Source organism: Plectropomus leopardus, chromosome 10 (genome assembly GCF_026936395.1).
Source record: "Plectropomus leopardus strain MGB_pleo_1.0 chromosome 10, ASM2693639v1, whole genome shotgun sequence".
Classification (NCBI taxonomy): domain Eukaryota; kingdom Metazoa; phylum Chordata; class Actinopteri; order Perciformes; family Serranidae; genus Plectropomus; species Plectropomus leopardus.
In genome coordinates, this window is record NC_142185.1 from 33729171 (window position 1) to 33750363 (window position 21193).

Consider the following 21193-nt stretch of genomic DNA (forward strand, 5'->3'; position numbering starts at 1 on the left):
TGTGAGATGTCCTGATATAGAGCCGTGGGAACGGGCCACACTGAATGAAGGAGCTCCTTTAGAGCCTCCTCTGTAGTCGTCTTGTTGTGGTGATGGACCAGTGCAGGCTGCGTGCTGCGCTGTGGGAAACTGGGAGCTGCCCAGTACAGATGGAGTGTGTTGCTCAGGGGCACTAAAGCAGCAGATGTTGGAGGAGAAAATGTTGGCGACAGTGCAGCTTTTTCAGAACGCTCTTCTTCTGCTCTCCTCTCCACCTGCCTCCTCCTGTCTCCTCTTTTATTGTCTCCTCATCTCTTCTTTGCTCTTATCTCTTCTTTCCTTTCCTCTTGTCCCGTCTCCATGTCTCTCCTCTTGTCCTGTTTTCTGTTTTGTTGTCCTCTTCGTTCCTCTCCTCACTGCTTGTCTCCTCTTCTGTTATCCTCTCTTCTACATTTGTCTCCTCTTCACTTCCCTCCTCTACTCTTATCTCCTCCCATCTCCTCTCCGAGTGTCGTGTCTACTTTAACCTCCTCTGTCCTTTACTCTTGTCCTATCTCCATGTGTCTCCTTTTGTATGTTGTCCTCCCCTTCCCCTCCTCCCTTTTCTCTCCTCTACCTTTGTCTCCTCCTCTCTTATCTCTTCTTGTCTCCTCTACACATTTCTTTTCCTCTCTTCTCCACTTGTTTCCTCTCCTTTCCACTTAACCTTCTCCTCGTATCTCCTCATATCTCCTCCAGGCTCCTCTACCCTCCACTTGTTTCTTCTTCTCCTCTCTTCTGTCACTCTTGTCTTCTTGTTTCCTCTCCTCTCTTTGTTTTGTCTCCTCTCCACTTGTCTCCTCTCCTTTTCTCATTTCCTTTCAAATCTCCTCTGCTTTCCACTTGTCTCCTCTCCTCTCCTCTCCTCTCCTCTCCTCTCCTCTCCTCTCCTCTCTCCTCTCCTCTTCTTTCCTCTCTTAGTTTAACGCTCTCTTGTTGCAAGAGAAAGTAAAGAAACTGCAGTAATAAATTTTGTATTTATCGTCTCACTCCCTCTGATTAAAAACGAGGAGTGATGAAGTGAAGGAGACGAGGAGGGAGGCTGGAAAAGAAAAGCAAGGAAGACGAGAAGTGGGAGGGAGGAAAACAGTGACAGAGGAGGAGGAACGGAAAGAAAAACAGAGGAGAAGCAGGAGGAATGAAGGATGGGAGGATGATTGTATGGTTTCAGTGTGACAGACAGGAGGAGTGTGGCTGCTGCAGTAAAGTAATTACTGTTTACTTTGGACACACACACACACACACACACACACACACACACACACACACACACACACACACACACACACAGCACTTACAGCCCATGAGCAGGACTTGCTGTCTCAGCTGTGTTTGACAGGGAGCACAGTTTGACAGAGTGCTGGTTTTGAGATCTTTCTGGTGCATTAAATGCTGTCTGATAAACAGCTGAAAGCAGTTTAATACAGAGTGGACAAATGCTGCCTTCAGGTGCTCCCTGGAAATATCATATTTACCATATTTACAAGTTACGAGCACCTAAAGAGAGTCCTCTAAAGTCGTAATTACAAGTGAGATTGGGTGACGTTTGCGCGACGTTTCAGGGCAGCAGAAATGGCGGAAAGCATGAAAAATGTCAACAATAAACTAAAAAAAATTATATATTTAGTTATTTTGTTGCTAGTAGCGTCAGATTTTAGTAAATGCATCTATTATCTGTAGCAAGCAAGCAGACTTTTAACTGTAAAGCAGCCAGGCGAGTATACTGACATTGATAACAACGTTATTTTAGTTGCCGCCTTGACGACATAAATGTGTAAATACGGCAGGAAAAAGTCAATGTTTGGTCAATGGTAAGAAATTTTTTTATGAATTCACATATTAAATAATATAATAAATAAATAAATCATTTTAACTGCTGACCATGTAGAGTGACCTAGATTAAAAGTAAAAAAAATAAATAAATAAAATATATAATATATGAAATATATCAAAAATAAAATAATATATCGATAGGCTGGCACATGAAGACAGTCAGAAGAACGACTCCGACCTTCTGACGTCACATGAATTCAGCAAAACTTGTAGGATCTTTTTTCTGTCTCCTTGTTGAACTTTTGTTATTTTCTCCACGTTTATTTTCTGACAGCTGCTTTCCTTCCATTCAGCGTGTAATTGTTAAAGTGCGCAGATGATGCAGTAATTGTCAGTCTGCTGCAGGACAAAGGGAGCGGCCGATTGTCGATCATTTTGTCAGATGGTGTGAAACATCAAATCTCGACCTCGACGTATCAAAAATGAAAGCTGTGCTCATTGATCTTAAGGAAAATGCTGGCACACCTGAAGATACAATAATTAAGGGTCAAACTGTTGAACTTGTGCAAACGTATAAATATCTCGGCACTGTTATTGACAGCTCACTTACGCTGGAAGCAAACTGTGAGGCTCTGTGCAGGAAGAGCCGCCAACGTCTTTTCTGCCTGAGGAAGCTGACGAACTTCCACAAACCGTGCTCACGCTATTTTATCGTGCTTTTATTGAGTGGGTTTGATCCTTTTCTTTGCTGGCATGGTCTGGCAATCTGACACTGAAAGACAGGAGCAGACTGAGTCTTTTTTAAATGGTCCCGTCGCCTGATTGGTGAGTCACAGCTGAGCATCGAGTCCCTGTATGCTGTTTAACTCGCAGCCCCTAATGAGGAGTTTCAGCTCCTGCCGGCTGGGCGAACGTTTGAAGCACCTGGGTTTCGGAAAAGTGCCACAGGAACGGCTTTGTTCCAACCGCAATCATTCGTTGAAATAAAGCCTAACATGGGATGCACACTAATTTTTAAATGTTTATATTTATTAATAGAACTATTTATCTGCCTTTTGGGCTACATTTGATTTAGCAGTTTTGCTTTAGCTTCTCTTGTTTCTTGTAAGCTTTGGTGTTTGCGTTGTCTGTTATCGGTCTGTTCTCTGTCGGTGTTTCTCTGGTTTAATGTTGTAAACTAACGTGGATGCTCTCTCTGCTGTGCTGCAAAACAAACTACCAACAGGTACAAATAAAGTCACCTCACCTCATTCCTCCACACAGAGCTTCTAGTTTGAGGTCTGAAGGTGGCCCCTGCATGCAGCGACATTATTATGGGATGATAACACCTAAAAAAGAAAAGATGTCAGCGGTTAGTGGGTTAACTGCCAAGTATGTATTAAACCGGTTAGCACGCTTGGGCAGTGTGTAATATCTCATACTTTCATACCCTCCTGAAATTTTATAAAAATATACAATAGAAATGTTAAAATGTTAAAAAAAATAATATTCAGCACAACTGTAAAACTCTGTCGGTCACAGACGACTGACCAGACCTCGCTAACTCATCATTTCATATATTTAAAATTATGTCACAGAAAAATACAGAATAAAATGTATAAAACAAATACATATATTTTTAAAAAATTCAGCATTTATTTTCTTATTTTCAAAAAGTTTTCTTGCAATTTTTCAACATTTTTTTTGCTAATTTTTGGTCCACGTTGTTGCCTTATGTTTGCTTATGTTTTTCAGATTTCAAAGGATTAATGTAATTATAAAGAAAAATGATAAATAATAAAATTATCACCTGTTACATACACAGCTGTACTCATAGTAGAGTTGCAAAAACGCATCACAATTTCATGGCACTTTAATCAGTTTCTGTGTTTGGCAGCAGCTTTGCTTTGAGCAGTTTTTGCCGGAGAGAAAAAAGCTGCATCCGAGGAGGAAGGCGAGTTCAGAGGCAACGTGAAGTGAATTTGCTTCCCGTTTAGATTTTTGCCTGCAAAGAAAAAAGGTTCATTTGTTGGCCTGCGTGGAAACAGCCGATTGTTGTACGAGAGCGCAGCTGTGAGAGTTTTCACAACGCTCCTCTAATCCCTCAGCAGTCCCCCCAAACCACACACACACACACACACACACACACACACACACACACACACACACACACTCGCCCTATCCTCCAGTCTAAATGACAGACCTTGCTAACCACAGGGATCTAATTGTAGCGCCGCTCCTCTGTGTGTGTGTGTGTGTGTGTGTGTGTGTGTGTGTGTGTGTGTGTGTGTTTCAATGTGTTTGTATGTGGGTGTGTGACACACTGCTCTCTAATCTTGTGTGTGTGTTGGCTAGCTGTGTCTCCCCTGAGAGGGACGGGGGGGCGCCGACAAAACAGCTACCCAGGAATAGCACACTGTGCCCTGGGCGATCCTTCGGGGTCGCCTGGGTGGAGATCAGGAGGAGAGGGAGAAAAAGGGGTGAGGAGAGGCGGGAGGAGGAGAGCATACAGGAGGGAGGTGAGATGAAGATGAAGGGAGGAGGTGAGAGAGAGAGCTCATTAATCATTTGAAACCAGAAGCAACATCACTTTTTTCTGTTGCTTGCAGACGCCTGTCACCAGTATTTTAACTTTTGTAACTTTTGTACACGGAGCAGATTGCTGTAATTTTTTATATATATATTTTTTTTTAACATGGGAAAAAAGGCAATGAGCAACTTATTTTAAAAATGCAAAAGAAAAAGAGGGAAAAACTATTTTTAGCCAATTATCACATTTACAAATGTAAAATAATTATTTTTTTATTATTTATAATTATCATAATAACTTATTCAAAATCACTTGTGAAGTTACTACTATTAAGTTAACTTACTTAAGTTAGTTATGAAGTTATTACTTATATAATTATTATATTTTTTAACTCACGTTTTTCAGGTCTTGTTTGCTTTTTTTAAAAAGTAGTTTTTTCTCTCTTTACTTTTTTCTTTTTTGCTAATTTGGGGGTTATTTTTTCTTTGCTCATTGCCTGCTTCCTGTGTTTTTGAAAGAAATCAAGCCAAATTGCTGAAGGTTCAAAGGGTTAAAGAGATTAAATTACTGATATGCTCTTTTGGAAATTGAAATTTCATTTATTTACTTTGTCAAATCAGCGTACAGAATGTTTACTTTTCATGCACTAAACTTTCGATCCCTTCTGTTTAATAAATCATAAGTTATTTTCACACAAAGTTTTTAGTTTGATAAATCATTTAAAGATGTATTACATCGTGTTCAGGGTGAGAAAATATTTGCTACTGGTTATCAACACAGAGAGAAGAATTCAGCAGCTGCTGCGTCTTTGTCTCTGATCTGTGTTCCAGCTCGAGCCGCTATTTATTTTCATATCTGTGTGTGTGTGTGTGTGTGTGTGTGTGTGTGTGTGTGCGTGTGTGCGTGTGTGCATGCATGCCTGCGTGTGTCTTAGTGAAGGATCATTATTGCCGTCATTAATCACAGCAACACTCCAAAAGTATGTTGACTTGTTCTCAGTGTTGTTACATAAACAGTTTAAAACACACACACACACACACACACACACACACACACACACACACACACACACACACACACACACACAGAGTCTTAATCTCTCATAACCTTTCCCCTGAATTTCCTCATCCTGCTTCTTGTATTCTTTTGTTATAAATCACCTTTATGATTGTTGTGGGGTTTTTTTTGAGAGACCGTCTTTCTGAAAGAAGTCAAATAGGCTTTTTGACCTTCTAAATATCAGGATTTTTTTTAAAGTATTGGTGTTTAATAGTTATGAAAATCTTAAACATTTTTATTCATTTATTTTGCTCAGTGCAAGGAAAGTTTGGCTACAAAATATCAGAAATATGCAGAATGATACAAAGACAAAAGGTCAAGAACAAGACTGTCTAGAGTCCTGATGGTCCGCTGGCTGCAGAGTTAATTTCACCCCGCAGTGTAAAAGTGTCATGAGTCATAGATTTTTAACCAGCTTTGTATCTTAACATTGTGGGTGGTGGTGATGCATGGGTCGACCCACTCCCGCTAGTTGACCCGTAGGTCAGGCTGTTCAGGTGATCTTGTTAGAAAATATTGTGGCTCGAGAAGTGACAAAGTGTTCTGAGCAACTTATTTAAGTCTCTGGGACCCAAAAATCACCAAATACTTTCTTAATGGGTAATTTAGGGTCTTACATGCATAATAAAAAGCACCCAACTCAACTTTGATATAATATGTGCATCCTTACTATTTCAAGCCATGTTTCCAGAGGCTTTAATGACTTACATAAAGATTCTGCAATAGTCCACCTTCCACCTTTTCTTCCCCTTTTTCTGGCTCTCTGTAATCAGTGCTGCTGCACTCAGGCTTTCTGTTGTTTGATCAGGAAAAAATGTTGAAGTCAGACATATTTATGGGTCATCATGATATGCATATTCTAATGTGATACTAACAAAAACACACAATACACAATCCCCGAAAAACTCCAAAAAAATATTTTTACTCACTGTTAAATGGAAATATTAGACTGTTAACAGTTAGCCACCATGTTGTTGTCTTTTTTAGATCAAGCAACTCGAGCAACTCACATACCACTGGGAGTGTGTATTGGTCCCTTTTGGGGCAGTGCATTCTGGTAGTTGTTGTGGTTTTTTTTGCCTCTTGAGCAAAAAATGCCACAGCCCCTTTTGCTGTTTCCTCTGGTCACCAGTTTATAAAGTGTTTATGGCTTTTACATCAGAAACAGCCCAGTTTTAAGAAAAAAAGACCATCTTTCCGGGAGTGAAACATGTCTTTAACCTCCTGGGAGAATATGTGCACTCTGCTAATTTCATGTCTTTTGATTCTGGTATTTGTTGTGAAGGAGCTCACATCCTAACGGTGCTTTGGGAAAGATCAGAGGATCACAAAAAGACAGCACCAACTGGGGATCATTAATATTAGAATATTTTGGGTCAATCTGAGGACAAGTTGGACCAAGGATAGAGAATTATGTTCTTTACTTTCTTTAGAGCACTTACAATGTCTGAAAATGAAGATGCCTTAACCCCTTGAAGCCTAAGCAAGTTGGTTTATTAAAAAAAACAACATATGGGTAGAAAGCAATGAGCAACACGACAAGACATGGCCCCAAAATGTGCAAGAAAGTTTTTTTTAAAAGGGAGACAAAAAGTAACAACAAATGTCCTATATAAAATATGTATAAAATATATGTGTACATTTTTTCAGTGACATAGTTTTAAATATATGGTTTTAAAAATTATAAATATATTTTTCTGAACATTTTCCCTCATTTAAAAAAAATAAATTCCCCCATTTTGAACTAATTTTCAAATCATTTGCTTGTCACTTTTTGCTAGTTCTTGCAATATAACATTTCTTACCAAATTAGCTATTTACCTTTTTACTCATGATAAATCTAATCAATTTGCTTAGGTTTCAAGGGTCAAACAGCTTGTTAAAGGCATCTGAATGCAGCATAAATTGATGTTGATCCAGGTTTTAAAGTGTTAATGGGTCATGTCGTTTTTCAGGGACAGTGTTGACTCATTCTGCGTCTCGTCTGGTTTATGAAATACAGCTGCACTTTGTCTCTGTAACTGTTGCATTCCTGGTTCTGTCCATTTATTATATTTTAATGACTTCCAGCAGCTGTAATCTGTCGCAAACAGCCTTTTTATTGTCATCTTTGAATTTTTATTGCGGCTTTTTAAATGTGTTCCAAGAGGCTTTTAAAAAGCTCAAAGAAAGCTTCTTATGTGGCTTCCTGAAATCTTCTGTGGAACGATGTCAGGACTATTTGTCCCCATTGTCGTCCGGTCATTGTGACCCTGACTGTCTTATTTTGGTTGCTTGTAATGATGCTGATTCACGGGTTGAAGCGGGTCGCAGTTGTTAGTGTAGTGCAGACTGTTGGCCACTAGATGGAGCTGAACAATCACTGTCCTGAAACTGAAGCTGATTTAACTTTCTTCATTTTTCCTTCTCGTTTTACCTCTTTTCTATAGATGGATCAGCTGTCAGATGAGGAGGTGGAGGTCAGGGAGGAAGAGGAGGAGGAAGAAGAGGACAGCGATAAGGAGGACCAGGACCTGGATAAGATGTTTGGAGCCTGGCTGGGAGAGCTGGACAAACTCACGCAGGTACACAAAGTAAGAGGTCCAGAGCTGATCTGCATGTTATATTATTAGACTTTGCATGTTTGCATCACTGAATTTTATCTACACAGCATGCACAGTTATTAGGCAAATTGTATTTTTCAGGATTATTTTTATTGTTGAACAAGTAAAATGCCCTCAGTCAAGTCAAGAGGTTGTTTTTTTTCCAACTTCATTCATATTTTCGAAATCTAATCATTTGACATGTGAATACATGTATATACCTGATTGTCACTTACGCAGATGCCCATCCACACCCTCCCATCCAGGTTTACACAAATAACCAAAGTAGGAAAAAAAATACATATTAAAAAAAGTTAATATGATAATAATAATAATAATAATGGTAAATAAAAAAATAAACCAGACAAATAGAAATAACCAGTCTTGGCTGTTGTTCAGTACATAAGTGAACCAAAACATATATAACAGCTACATATTATTCAAATGACAAGGTTTTAAAATAGTTAAGTAAAGGGAAACAGGCTTCAAATAATGTTATATATTTAGTTGGATCATGGGTGAATAATGGTACAAAGGGCCCCTGTGCATGAACAAACAAAGGGCCCCTCCAACTCTCCTCCTCTTTGTGACCCTCTTGGCTATTTTAACAAAATGTTCGATTGTCCTGTGGTCACACATCAGTAGTTTAGCTTTTTGAAGACTGTTTTACAGTTTTTGAAATCTCTTTTTTGGCAGATTTTCCCTGAGGTACTGAAGCTGACTAATAATTATGCACACCCAAATGTAGGGTGTTAGTAACTATAGGCCACACCCTTTCTTTATTACAAAACTACATATGATGGGATGATCGTTAAAACCAATGAGCATTCAAGTTTGTATGGCTTGTGTTGGAAAATGTGCATATAAATAATGTTAAGGTCAGAATACACACTTACCTAATTATTGTTCAGCAGCCTGTTGTGACACAGAAGTTATAATGTTGTGTCTGTGCAGAGTTTGGATGACGGTCGTCCGGAGCAGCCCCCTCAGCAGAAAGCTCCCCTCAGACAGGAGACCAACATGGCCAACTTCTCCTACAGATTCTCCATCTACAACATCAACGGTCCGACACCTTTCTCCTTTGCAGTTTGATTCATTTTAAACACACATTTCCTCTCCTGCTCCGTCTCTCTTCTTTTGGTCTCACATGCTGATGTCTCTTTGCCTGCAGAGGCGCTGAATCAGGGGGAGAACGTGGACCTCGACGCTCTCATGGCGGATCTCTGCTCCATCGAACAGGAACTCAGCACCATCAACACCAAACCCAACAGTGCGGGCGGCATGGCCCGCCTCGGTTTGACCGACACTAAGGTACACAGATTTATCATCCACAAAATTTTATATTGGACAATGAACCTATGAAGAATTAAACATGAAATGAACGGAGAATTAAAAGGGTACTCAAACCAAACATTAACCAAAGTTTGAGTTTTGCACATTTAGATATAAAGAAAAAAAACAGGGAATGACGCAAAGTAAAATGAAAGGATAAATACATATCTTCTACCCAATCATCACTAATCTCGCTGATATCCAATTTTTGCAGAAACAGAGCAGCCCCAAAATTCAGCCACTTTCTACACAGTATCAAATCTTTTTAACAATAAACCACGACTCTGCATTCATGTCATCTGTATTTGTGCTTGTTTCCTGAAAGTTTATGAACACGTGCAAAACAGAGCAGGACCACCGGAGACCATGTAACATAGTTCAAGCAAAACACGGCCTAAGAACACAAAAGACATTTAAAAAATAGCAGAATTGAACAAATCATTGATATAATGAAAATAACGAGTCAATGTTAATCTCTCTTTGTGTCTCCAGGTCCGTCAGAAGCCTCCTGCAGGGCGCAGTAGCAGGCAGCAGCCAGCAGGGGGCAGCAGCGGTGGCGGTAGCAGCAGTAACAGCGTCAGCGGTGGAGGCGGCAGCAGCGGGGCGAGCAGCAGCAGCAGCAGCACCAGAGCGTCACCTGCCGGCACCATCAGAGCTCCCACCGGGCATCATGGGAGACCGGCTCTGGCCTCCAACTTCAGTCTTGACGACATCACTGCCCAGCTGGAGAAGGTGTGTGCGAGTGTGGGAATGTATTTTTATTTTTTTTGTTTTGTTTTTTTCTTCCGTAGTTTTTATTTTATTTTATTTTATTTTATTTTATTTTGTTTTGTTTTGTTTTGTTTTGTTTTGTTTTGTTTTGTTTTGTTTTGTTTTATATAATAAAATATATGTGTGTGACATTATTGGACATATTGTTTATTTAAAAACCCCAACATGTGTTTTGTAACAAAAACCAAAATGCTATGCTATGACACCTGTAAAGACAGGACTGTTTGGCCTTAAAGTGAAACTATTAACAAGAAGTGAACATTTCAAATTTTAAAATACACCAATCATTGTCTCATCAGGCTCATGGAAGTCTGTAGAAATAAGAGCATTTTGGGACAGAGACACAGTGGGCTCTCTTGATACTGGAACAGAAATAGGTCAGAGAGAACTGGAGGCAGAGCTTTGTGCTGATGCTCAGCAAAGAGGGAAACTTGTTTTTTTTAGTGTTTTTGTGGTCGAACGATATTTTCCTCTCGACTGTGGTCTCTACATTTGCTGCAGCCTTTTAGATTCTTTATGTTTTTATGTCTCAACAACAGCTGTGACTGCAGTTATTATGTTTCTCAGGTTGCTGAACATGATGTCTTAAGAACTACTTGATGAATTTCGTCAAATTTTGCACAAACATCCACTTGGACTTAAGGAAATACTTATTAGAATTTGGTGGTTCAAAGGTCAAGGTCACTGTGACCTTGCGCATCTCATTCTCATGAAAGCAGTAGTTGAAGAAGGTCATAAGGGAAATTCCTCAACTTTGGCACAAATGTTCACTTTGACTTAACAATGAAAAAATTTGGTGGTCAAAGTTCAAGGTCACCGTGACTTTGCATCTGTCTCATTCTTGTGCTCGCAGAATCTAAAGAAGGCTTTGAAGAATTTTCCTCAAATTTGGCACAAACGTCCACTTGGATTTAGGAATTAATTGGTTTGAATTCAGTGGTCAGAGGTTGAGGTCTTTGTGACCTTTTTCATCTCATTCTTGTGAATGCAGTATCCCAAGAAGGCCATGAGAAATTTTCCTCAAATTTGGCACAGATGTCCACTTTGTACTTGTGAAAATTTGGAAGTTAAAGGTCGAGGTCACTGTAACCTCATCTGTCTCACTCTGATCTCATCTCACTTGGATTTAAGAATTCATTGATAAGAATTTGGTTGTCAAAGGCCACTTTGACATGCTTTGGTCGTAATTCAAGGATTTCGTCAGTAATTATGCCAGAATGTCACATAAATGTTAAGTGATGAAATAACATTCTGCGAAAACACTTTTCTGGCAATTATTCACTACAGCAATTACGTCATAAAAAAGGGAGGACGTTTGGTCAGATACTGAATTGGTGACACTAATCTCGAAACTGTGTTGAAGTATCCATGTTTTTACAGACATTAATGTAAACTTTAAGTGCATTTTGGCCGGTTGCGGAGGCATATTTTACAACAGCGTGGTGGTAGTTCTAGTTTCCCTTTGAGTAGGACTGTCTGGGTTTAAAAAGAAGGGCTTTCAGGGAGAAAACAATGGTGTGTTGAAAGATTACAGCCATCAGAGCTCCACTGAGTCCTCTGATGAGCATTCAAAGACATTCAGTTATTCACCGAAAAACAGTATCAGTATCAAAGGTTTTCAATACACTGGAGTTTTCATTCAAACAGAAATTAAGCAGTTATGGTCTGCCAACGTGACAGCATGTGCTTTTGTCCTGGTCGCACTTGAATGCAGCCAAGAGCAGGAGCAGGTTGCCAAGGCGACCAGCTGGCAGAAAATTAGGGATGCTGTGATCTAGCAGATCAGTGTCTTCACCTTATTTAACTGCTGGATGTGATCACAAGAAAGTTTTTTGTGTGTAATTACAGTAATTCTAGTCTGTGCAGTTACAGAAGTCTGCCAGCTCTGTGTGGCAGCTCATGTTACCTCACATAAAAATGATTTATAGATTTTTTTGGGGGGAAAAGGGAGCACCAATCTGTACCTGCTGGTTGGATCGATTTATAGAAATTTAGGAGTTCGTCTTTCTTTATGGCCACCGAGGGCTTGATGAGATGATGCCGTGTGCGATTACGCATTCGATGTGATTTCAGTCTTTGAAACCTTAGCAAATGGGCTTGATTTCTTTTAAAACATGGCAAGAAAGCGGAAAGCCACCTAGGGAGACCCAAAATTTAGCAAAAAAATTACAAGAAATATAAGTCCGAAGTCTCAGTGCTCACTTGTGTTAGTTTTGTGTTTGTTTTCACCTCCTGTCCTCTGTCACTCCTTCAGGCGTCTCTCAGTATGGATGAAGCTGCTCGTCAGACCTCCTCCCACTCCCTTAGCTCCGCCTCCACCTATACGTCAGCCACGATGCGACGGCCTGGATCGTCTCAGCGCGCACACCGACGTACGGGATCGGTGGGCACAGTCAGCGAACACGAGGTACACTAACCCTCAAAGCGTTTTGATTCACAATTTATGAATGAAAATGTTAAAATTAGTTTCAACATCACAAGTTTGACGCAGAGAGATTGAAAAATTGATACATACACCTCATAACTGAGGTTATTAACTGTATATGAGTGAATTCTCCTCCAGTTTTTGGAGCTGCGAAGTCTCCACGTGACTTTTCGGTTCCTCCAGCTTTGAAAAACCTGCTCTGTTGTCTGAACTCGTCTCTTTCTCTTCAGGCTCGTTCGATCGTTCACTCCTCGCGCTCCTCCGTCACCTCGGCGTCCGAGGTCTCTGTCAACTCCGCGTCCTCCATGGACTCGTTGGACAGCGTCCTTCGCTCCAACGAATCAGACGGACAGCAGCCGTCAGTGAAGCCGTCGGCTGAAGGAGCCAGTCAAGGTCACCACAACACAGAGGTACACGCCCACTTTCTGTTCACTAAAGAATGAAGAATTCGGGATATAAAATAAGGAGAATAAAGAGATAAGTATGCATTATCTTGAGCTTGGTGGATCTAATAAACCAGCAACTAAGAGTCCGTTTATACGGCAACAGTTCTTGCATGAAGCGTTAAACTTTTGTTTCGGTTTGGCCTTTCATTAACAGGAAAACGCTGTTTTTGGGGTCTGTAAATGCAAACGTTTGAAATCGGGTTCCAGAGGGTAATTTTTTGAAAACGCCACCCTGTAAACTGGCAAGGCAGAATGATGAAGTCACGGTGCACTTAGCACATGCATGTGGTCTTCTTCTGTGGTGTGTCTTTACAAAGTTACACCCCCAACTACTGGCCTGGCATGCATACTACAGTGTTTTCAGTCGTTTTTGCTGATCTTGCACCAGCTTTGCATCAAATAATCTGTGTAGTATATGTAGATGAACTGCGATAAACTTCTCTCCATCTAACCAGTGCTTAGATAGCCCCCCAAAATCGATTAAATCGGAAGTGCTGATTGAATATAAATCAAGATTCTGTCACTGAGTTGCCAAATTTTCACCTCAAATGTTTTCAGAAACTTGTTTTATTTTAGTTATGTCTTTCAGGGTCGATGGGTCGGATCTCATGCAGCAACAGTCTCTGAAATTTCTCTTATTCTACCATAAAATTAAAAGAAAAAATTTAAGAGAATGTTGTTGCATGAGGCCCACTGTGACTTAGAATGACAGAGCAAGTCAGGTTTAGTGATGAACCCACGTGTCTTTTTAGGTTCAACTTTTTGTCTCATCTGTACATCAGTTTGTTTCCCAGAGCTGCAGAACAGGAACAAATCTCCTGCAACAGTCCACTCGGTCGTGCTGAGAAGCTTTTAACAGAGTCGTTGTTGTCAGTTTTGGCTGCAGCAGTGCTTTGTGTTGGCTGGCGTTTTCTCCAGCTGCTGGCTCTTTCTGCTGCTTCGGGCTGCGTCCTCGCTTCTTTTAAGATCAAAAACCCGCTTCGCTTTTCTGTCCCAGAATACTCTGAAAAGAAAAGCCCGGTCGTAATCTTCCCTGAATCACCTGCGTAGTCAGATGTGAATGTGCTTGCAAAAAATGTGTGCAGGATGAAATGCCATAAAAAAGGAGCTCAGAACAGTTACAGGGGCTTGTTTTCATGCATTTTCCTCCTTCGTTTCGGACCCTGGTGGATACACGGAGAATTTAACCCAAAGCGTTGTTAATGTTAATGTTGCTCAACTCAGACAAATGAGCTGCACTGCAAACCTGCTCAGTGAGAAGGAAACTGGGTTACTGCTCCAAATTCATCCACAAACACAAATCTGAGAGAGGAACGAGAGAGGAGGAGTGAAGGAACAAAAACAATCAGAGTAATGAGACCAGAGGCCGGAGTGAGTCAGCAAATGACCAGAGATGCTGAAGAACGAGAGACGGGCGACGGAGGAAAATAACAGAGAGAAAGAAAACAAAGAGAGAGGGAGGAGAGGATGAGCCTGAGTGCTTTTCTGCCCACAGCGCTGCTCCTTTGAGTCCGGCTCGGAAGAAACTGCTGCAGTTTGAATCACTGAGTCTCTCTGAGTCTATTCAGGGCAGAAAAACTAACAGAGTCCTCACTGAACTGTTTAAAGAAATAAAGGTTTCCCTGAATTAACCCCAGAATATGAACTCTCTAATCAGAGTAGCGTTCGACCAGGGACTTCACTGTTTTTTGGGCTCGACTCTGGTGTAAAATAGCCTTTGTCTTTCAGCATAATGCTGAAGAATGAAAGAGGAAAAGACAAAAGCTATATGATATATCTATGATTGAGCTTTAACCCTTTAACACCTGGATCAACATCAGTTTTCCTTTTTCAGACGCCTTTCACAAGCATTTAAACTTCTGAAACCTGAGAAAATTGATTTTGTTCCTTTCCAAAAGAAAAGATTATTAGCAACTTAGCAAGAAATGTCCCGCAAACTGCAAGAAACTAGTGAAGGTGGAAAGGAAATTATGTGAAAATGAGCTGGGGATTAAAAAATGTCCAGAAAACAATGAAAAAAAATACATATACATATAAAAAAAACACAGAGTTCTTCACCCACAAAATGACCATTTGTTAATTAGTTGGCCATGTGACCTTGAGAAAATGTTATTCTCTTATGTCACCATGGAAATGGGGAAGATGTTGATATATTGATTGATTGGGGACCATGTTTAGTAATATATGATATATATATATATATATATATATATATATATACATACAACATAACATTTACTCATCTGTCAGATCTGTACGGTCATTGTGCACAGAATGTTTCACATTTATTTCAGACTGACAAATAATTCTCTTGTGTTTCACACAGGAACATACAACTGTACAGCAACAGCAACTTCCTGTGCAGCATTTAGCAGCTCGCTGTTTTTATCAATGTTTCCCACAGGGGGTCAACACACACACACACAAACACGCACGCACACACACACACACACGCACACGCACACGCGCGCAAGCACACACTTGGATGTCGATGGTCAGATCTTCGCCAAAGGGAAAAGCCGACTGTAATCAGTGTGTGTGTGTGTGTGTGTGTGTGTGTGTGTGTGTGTGTGTGTGTGTGTGTTTGACCTAAATATTATTTTTAATCTGTGGTTATCAGAGAGATCTAATGCTTTCTATAAAAGGGTTTCTAGTGATTGAAGCGTGCGCGCGCGCACACACACACACACACACACACACACACACACGTAGATGAGATTTATGAGATGAGATCAGATAGTGTTTGAGTGACTGAAAATGAATTGTACAGTTTGTGTTTTTATTAATTTATTTTCATGAGCACTATAAATGCAGATCAGATTTCAGCGATATCTTTTTTTGAAACAAAATGAGATTAAATCAAAATGTTATTTTAAAAGCAATATTTGTAAAGAAATACATATGTTCCAAAATAAATTTAAAAGGAAATATTTTAGGTCCAAAAAAGAATAAATTAAAAAAAGAAATCACTGGAAAATATGAAGAAAACAGATCAGTTTTGAAAATTTATGGAAAAAAATGTTAATGCCTGAAACTGACAACCACAGCTCTACTTTCCAGCACAAACGTCTTGTTTCTCCTTCCCTGGAGTAAAAACAGTGAAACCCTCTGAGGCTCTATTCTGGATCCCAGTCCGCCCAGCAGGAACCTGCTCACGGTGAAGCGGTGACTCACAGCTCTGCTGCACGTATGTGGGATTAAATAAAGCTCAGTGAGCCGTAGATTTGTCTCATGATGTCAGTGAGATTCACAGTGTCAGTAAATATGAGAAATATAGTCAATAATTTAGTCAATAATGAATAATTCATGAGAAGCAGTCTGGTCTCCTGCTGCTCTGCAGTGTGTGTGAGTAAACTCGTGAGTGTATACTGGTCTCTATTTGAATTATTTAACCTTTATTTCCCAATGAAATATGAACAGAGCTCTGGTCCACAGACTTTACAGCATTTACTGTAGAGACAGTCGGCAGGTTTCCATTAACCTTCAAATCAAATCAAATCAAACTTTATTTATTTAGCACTTTTCATACATTTAATGTAGCACAAAGTGCTTCACAAGTTAAAAACATAAAACAACATCTAAACATATAAACCAACCTCCCCTTCCCAGGCCCACCCCCCAGAACACAAACAGAAAGACGACATTAAAAAGGCACGGACCAGAATGGCTTTGGATAAGAAACACGGCCGAGCACAGACGACTAAAATGAAGAAACGCCATCATGGAGGGCCATTTGGACCAGGAGCTGATCAAAGCTCACAGAGACATCGCTACAGAAATCACCCCGCCCCAGACAGACCGGGGAGTCCACACCAAAACCGTGAAGCTGTGGACAGGACCCCCCCATCCAGCCGAGACAGGGCGACCCCCACGGCGATGCCCCCACAGCCAGAGCCAATCACGGCTCCCGGTACAAAGAGCCCTTGCACAAATTGAATTAGCAAATCTAAAATACGCCTACTGGAAACACGTCAATGTTGAAAAAAACCCTCAAATTTAACGCATAAAAAAAACAGTTTTATGCTTGCATGAGGTGATTTTTCAGGCAATTTGAAAAAGCCATATTTCGCAAAACTCCAATGGTGAGCTGAACAAGTGTGAACGAAAGGCCAAACCGCAGCAAAAGTTTGATGTTTCATGCACGAACCGTTGCCGTGTAAACGGCCCCTTAGACTCTTTTCTCTCCTTTTTTGGGTTGTTTTGCAGTTTGGACAGTTGTTGTCAATGCTGGAACTTTCTCTGCAGGATCCTTGAATCAGACTTTCGCAAAACATGTACGCACATCTGCATTTGTAGAGCAGCCGATAGGAACGCTTTCTCCCTGAAACGACTTGTGATTGTCCAGAGTCTGCTGTCACAGGTTAGATTTTCTAAATCCTGAATAAAGATGCCAAGAGGAGGTGCAGAAGTCTAATTTTCTCTCGGCCCACTTGAATTACATTATGCTAAAAGTTTATCATGGGATATTTGCCAAAATAAAACTGCAGACGCCGGCGTTAAGGAAAGTCAGCTCCCAAAAATCTAATGAAAATAACTACAACAGTCTTACAGGATCAGATGGATTTTATGCTGTCAGTTAACCCTTTGAAACTTGATTTCTTTCAAAAACATGAGAAGCAAACATTGAGTAACTTAAGAAGACCCAAACATTCAACAAGAGTGTGACAAGAAAATTACCACAAAAATAAGCAAAGTAGCAACAAAAAAAAAGACAAGATTAAGTAAATGACCTCTAAATTAAATTCAGTGAGATAATTTTTATATATAATATGATATTTCTAAACACAGTTTTATGGACATTTTTCTTTCAATTTTCTAATATAATTTTCTATATCTATTGATTTCTTGCACATTTCTTGCCAAGTTGCTTATTGCATTTTCCTCCACATTTTCCAAAGAGACAATGAAACATTTGCGCGAAGGTTTAAATACTTTTTACTGTTTTAATGTTTCCTCCCAGCGAACCTGCATCATCTCTGTAATCTGTTGATTTTACGTGCAGCTCTCCTTCACAGGTTTCTGTCTCTGCTTCACGTCACAGTTTTCTGCTAAACTGCCACATCCGGTCAATCAAACACAGATTAATTCACCCGATCCTCTCTCTCTATCTGTTTCTCTCTCTCTTTGAAGCACTCCTATCTGGACAGGGAAACCTCTCTGATTCTGAGAAACATAGCAGGGAAACCTTCCCACCTGCTGACCAAGGTGACACCTCTTTCACTTCTGCATGCCGCTCCTCTCCTCTTAAATTGCTGCTCTCCCTCTCTGTCTCTTTACGCATGAAGCACGCATCAGGAGCAGCCACCTTGCATGATAACTCCTTTTCCTTCCATCTCCCTCTTTCACCATCTCGTCCTCAGTGGGGTTGTGTGTGTCGGTGTGATGCACAGTGTCGTGACGTGTCCTGTTTGGCTGCAGTGTGCCGGTGTGTGATCCCAAAGCTTTACAGAGACTCCGATAGTACTGGAAGTGCCCGCACCACATCACAAAACTCTGACTTTCATGGTGATCTACTGAGAGCAGTGTCGCCAGATTGGAAATGTTAAACTGTCGTTCCAGGAGCTCAAAATTATCATATTTTGAGAAAAATTATCATACGCCAGTCACAGTCATGACAACGAATAATTTAATTTATAACTTTAGTTAACAAATATTTAAACAACATTTTTACACATCTACAAATCTAGCCAAACCCACTGCCTGAGAGAGAGAAACGACGCTGGCAGCCGAGTGTTCACGAAAACAAACGACCATGATGCGAAGAACGTGACCCAAACGTGATGACGTTCCTGTCATCGTGGCCTACACCAAACGTGACTGGCTGTCATGAGATCATGTGAGAAGTGATGAGTGAGCACGGATGCAGGAGCCAGGACGCTACTTAAAATGAGACGTGTAAACTAAACTAATTAAGTGTCACAACGGTGAAATGATTGTAGACTACGGCAATTTTGGAATTGGTGATCATACGTCGTACAGACAGCAAAATTAGCGTACAAATATGATAATTATCATAAATTATTGGCACCAGGCTGCAGAAACAGCAGAGGTCGTCTCCACAGGAGCGTACGCAAGAGTCGCATTCATAGACATATATACGTGGACGCCGCATTGACCGCGGTGGCCCATTGCTGCGATTTGTTTGTGCGTCCACCATATTGAATGTAGCAAGTCTGCCCTGTAAACAGATACAAAAAAATGTAAAAACTGTGAGTTTTCTGAATAAGAAGCACAAACGTTTACATTTAACTGGTTTTGATTAATCGTTTCATCAGCATTGATTGAAACAAGTTGACTGAAGGTAGAATATTTACCTTTAATCACAAATGTAAGTTTGTGTGGCAGACGTGCAGGTCAGGCTTCAGCAGTTATCAAATGAGTTGTTCTGTAGAACAGCTGCAACAAAAACGTCTATTTTAACATCGTTACAGTTAAAAAAAACGCGTAACTCCCCTCCTTCACTGTGTTGAGCCTGTCTTCTGTAAAGCTTTGTGGATTCTGAGCTCTGTGCTCACCTGTGCGTTTGTATGGAGAGAATATTTGTTTCTTCTGCTCTGTGCGTCTCACACAGCAGCTCTTTGGTTCCTGTTTGCAGGTTGGTTTTTTTTGGTGATAACAGCGTTTCGGTCAAATCTGCAGTTGGAGTGCAGAGACGACTTTTTTCTGGGAAGCATGATGTTTGCTGTGTTTAAGGGAAAAGGAAAAAAAGCCGCCTCTTTTCTTCTGTGTGATATGTGACTGTTGAGTGTCAGCGGCTGACAGGACTGAAGAGTCTTCAGGATGCGATCACACAGGCTCTCTGCTCGGACACTTTGCCCATAAAAACACACCAAATTTAGGTTTTGTTCGAAGAGTTCTGCTGTCTCAGTATATAAATCGCCTGACTGTCTCCAGACAGTTTTGTGGAATGTCATCTTACTGATCCTGTGTGATCGTTCTGTCAGACTGCTGCAGCACTGTTTGCTTCTAACAATGTTTGGGATGATTATATTAATAATGATGGTGGAATAAACTCGTGTTTTATGAAAGTAAGCACAGGTAAGTGTGTCAGTCAGCGCTTCTGTGTCTGCTTTTATCTGCCAAAATCACCTGAGCGTTGATCTTACTGGAAACTACTGTTTTCTGTTGCAGTGAAGTATTCCTCCACTTTTTGTCAATATTTTGTGCTCAAAAGACGAGACGGCGTGCTGCCAGAGAAATTTGTTTTTGCAGACTGTAGTTTGGAGTGTGTAGTTTTCTGCATAAAGTTTGCAGCGTGTACTGTAGTTCGCAATCTGTAGTTTTTAACATGTAGTGTGCCATTTGTAGTTTCCATTTAGTTTGCAGTCTGTGGTTAGTAACGTGTAGTTTGCGGTCTGTAATTTGCAGCATTCAGTTTTGCTGTTTGGAGTTTGCAATGTGGAGATTGTAGTCTGTAGTTAGCAGTATGCAGTTTGCTGCCTGAAGTTTGCAACTTGTGTTTTTCAACATACAGTTTGATCGTAGCCTGCAGCATTTGGTTTTTTGCCATCTGTAGTTTGCAGGGTGTACTTAGCAAATTGTAGTTTGATGTTTGCACTTCAGTGTGTTTAGTTTTCAGTCTTTGGTTTGCAGCGTTTAGCTTGTAGTGTGTACTTTGTAGTCTGTAGTTTTGCAGTGTATAGATTGCAGTATTTAGTTTGCAAAGTGTCTTTTTTTAATGTTCAGTTTGCAGCTTGTAGTTTGTTGTTTTCAGCTCTCAGAGGTTATCGTAGAGGTAGTTGTTAAGCAGCTCTGGTTTGTTCTGCCTGGTAATGAGTGTTTGGAGCTCAGCCAGTGGCAGTAATGGAGCTGAGTAGATGAGCCTGCTGCTGGCTAACAGCGATCAATGCTGATAATGGGACTACCTGCTACACTAATTACTGCTGATGCTGTTGTTGTTGTACTCGGATCAGTGAGCTGGTGGAGGCAGCCTGTCCTCGGCTCTGGTTGTAGAAGTTAACTCATGAATAATTTGACAAAACGTACTAAATCACATAAGAACACTGGAGAAAATCCCAACTAAGATCAACATTTTAAGGAGGTTTAATAGAGTGTTGGCGTTTTAGTTTAGTATTCCTGATAATGTACAGGATGTCCCGGGATCTTAATGATATGTGACGGTAATGTTCGTTAGAGTCTCTGCTGCTCTTAAGCTAAAGCTGTAGGCTTCTTAATGGCTGAGGGCAAAGTTTTATTTATCTCTTTGTGTGTGTCTGTGTGTGTGTGTGTGTGTGTGTGTGTGTGTGTGTGTGTGTGTGTGTGTGTGTGCGCGCGTGCG

General features: G+C 40.5%; 1 protein-coding gene across 4 annotated transcripts in view; it reads left to right on the forward strand.

Annotated features, from left to right (window-relative positions):
• raph1a (Ras association (RalGDS/AF-6) and pleckstrin homology domains 1a) overlaps positions 1-21193 on the forward strand; it is a 108416-nt gene that overhangs the window by 33350 nt on the left and 53873 nt on the right. Inside the window, exons 3-9 of one of the 4 annotated variants that reach the window (XM_042495348.2) lie at positions 7789-7932; positions 8896-9004; positions 9113-9252; positions 9766-10005; positions 12299-12451; positions 12700-12879; positions 18046-18120. In XM_042495348.2, the coding sequence (XP_042351282.2) occupies positions 7789-7932; positions 8896-9004; positions 9113-9252; positions 9766-10005; positions 12299-12451; positions 12700-12879; positions 18046-18120 (1041 nt within the window). The remainder of the gene's footprint in view (positions 1-7788; positions 7933-8895; positions 9005-9112; positions 9253-9765; positions 10006-12298; positions 12452-12699; positions 12880-18045; positions 18121-21193) is intronic. The other 3 variants (XM_042495349.2, XM_042495350.2, XM_042495351.2) reach the window with 3 other exon arrangements.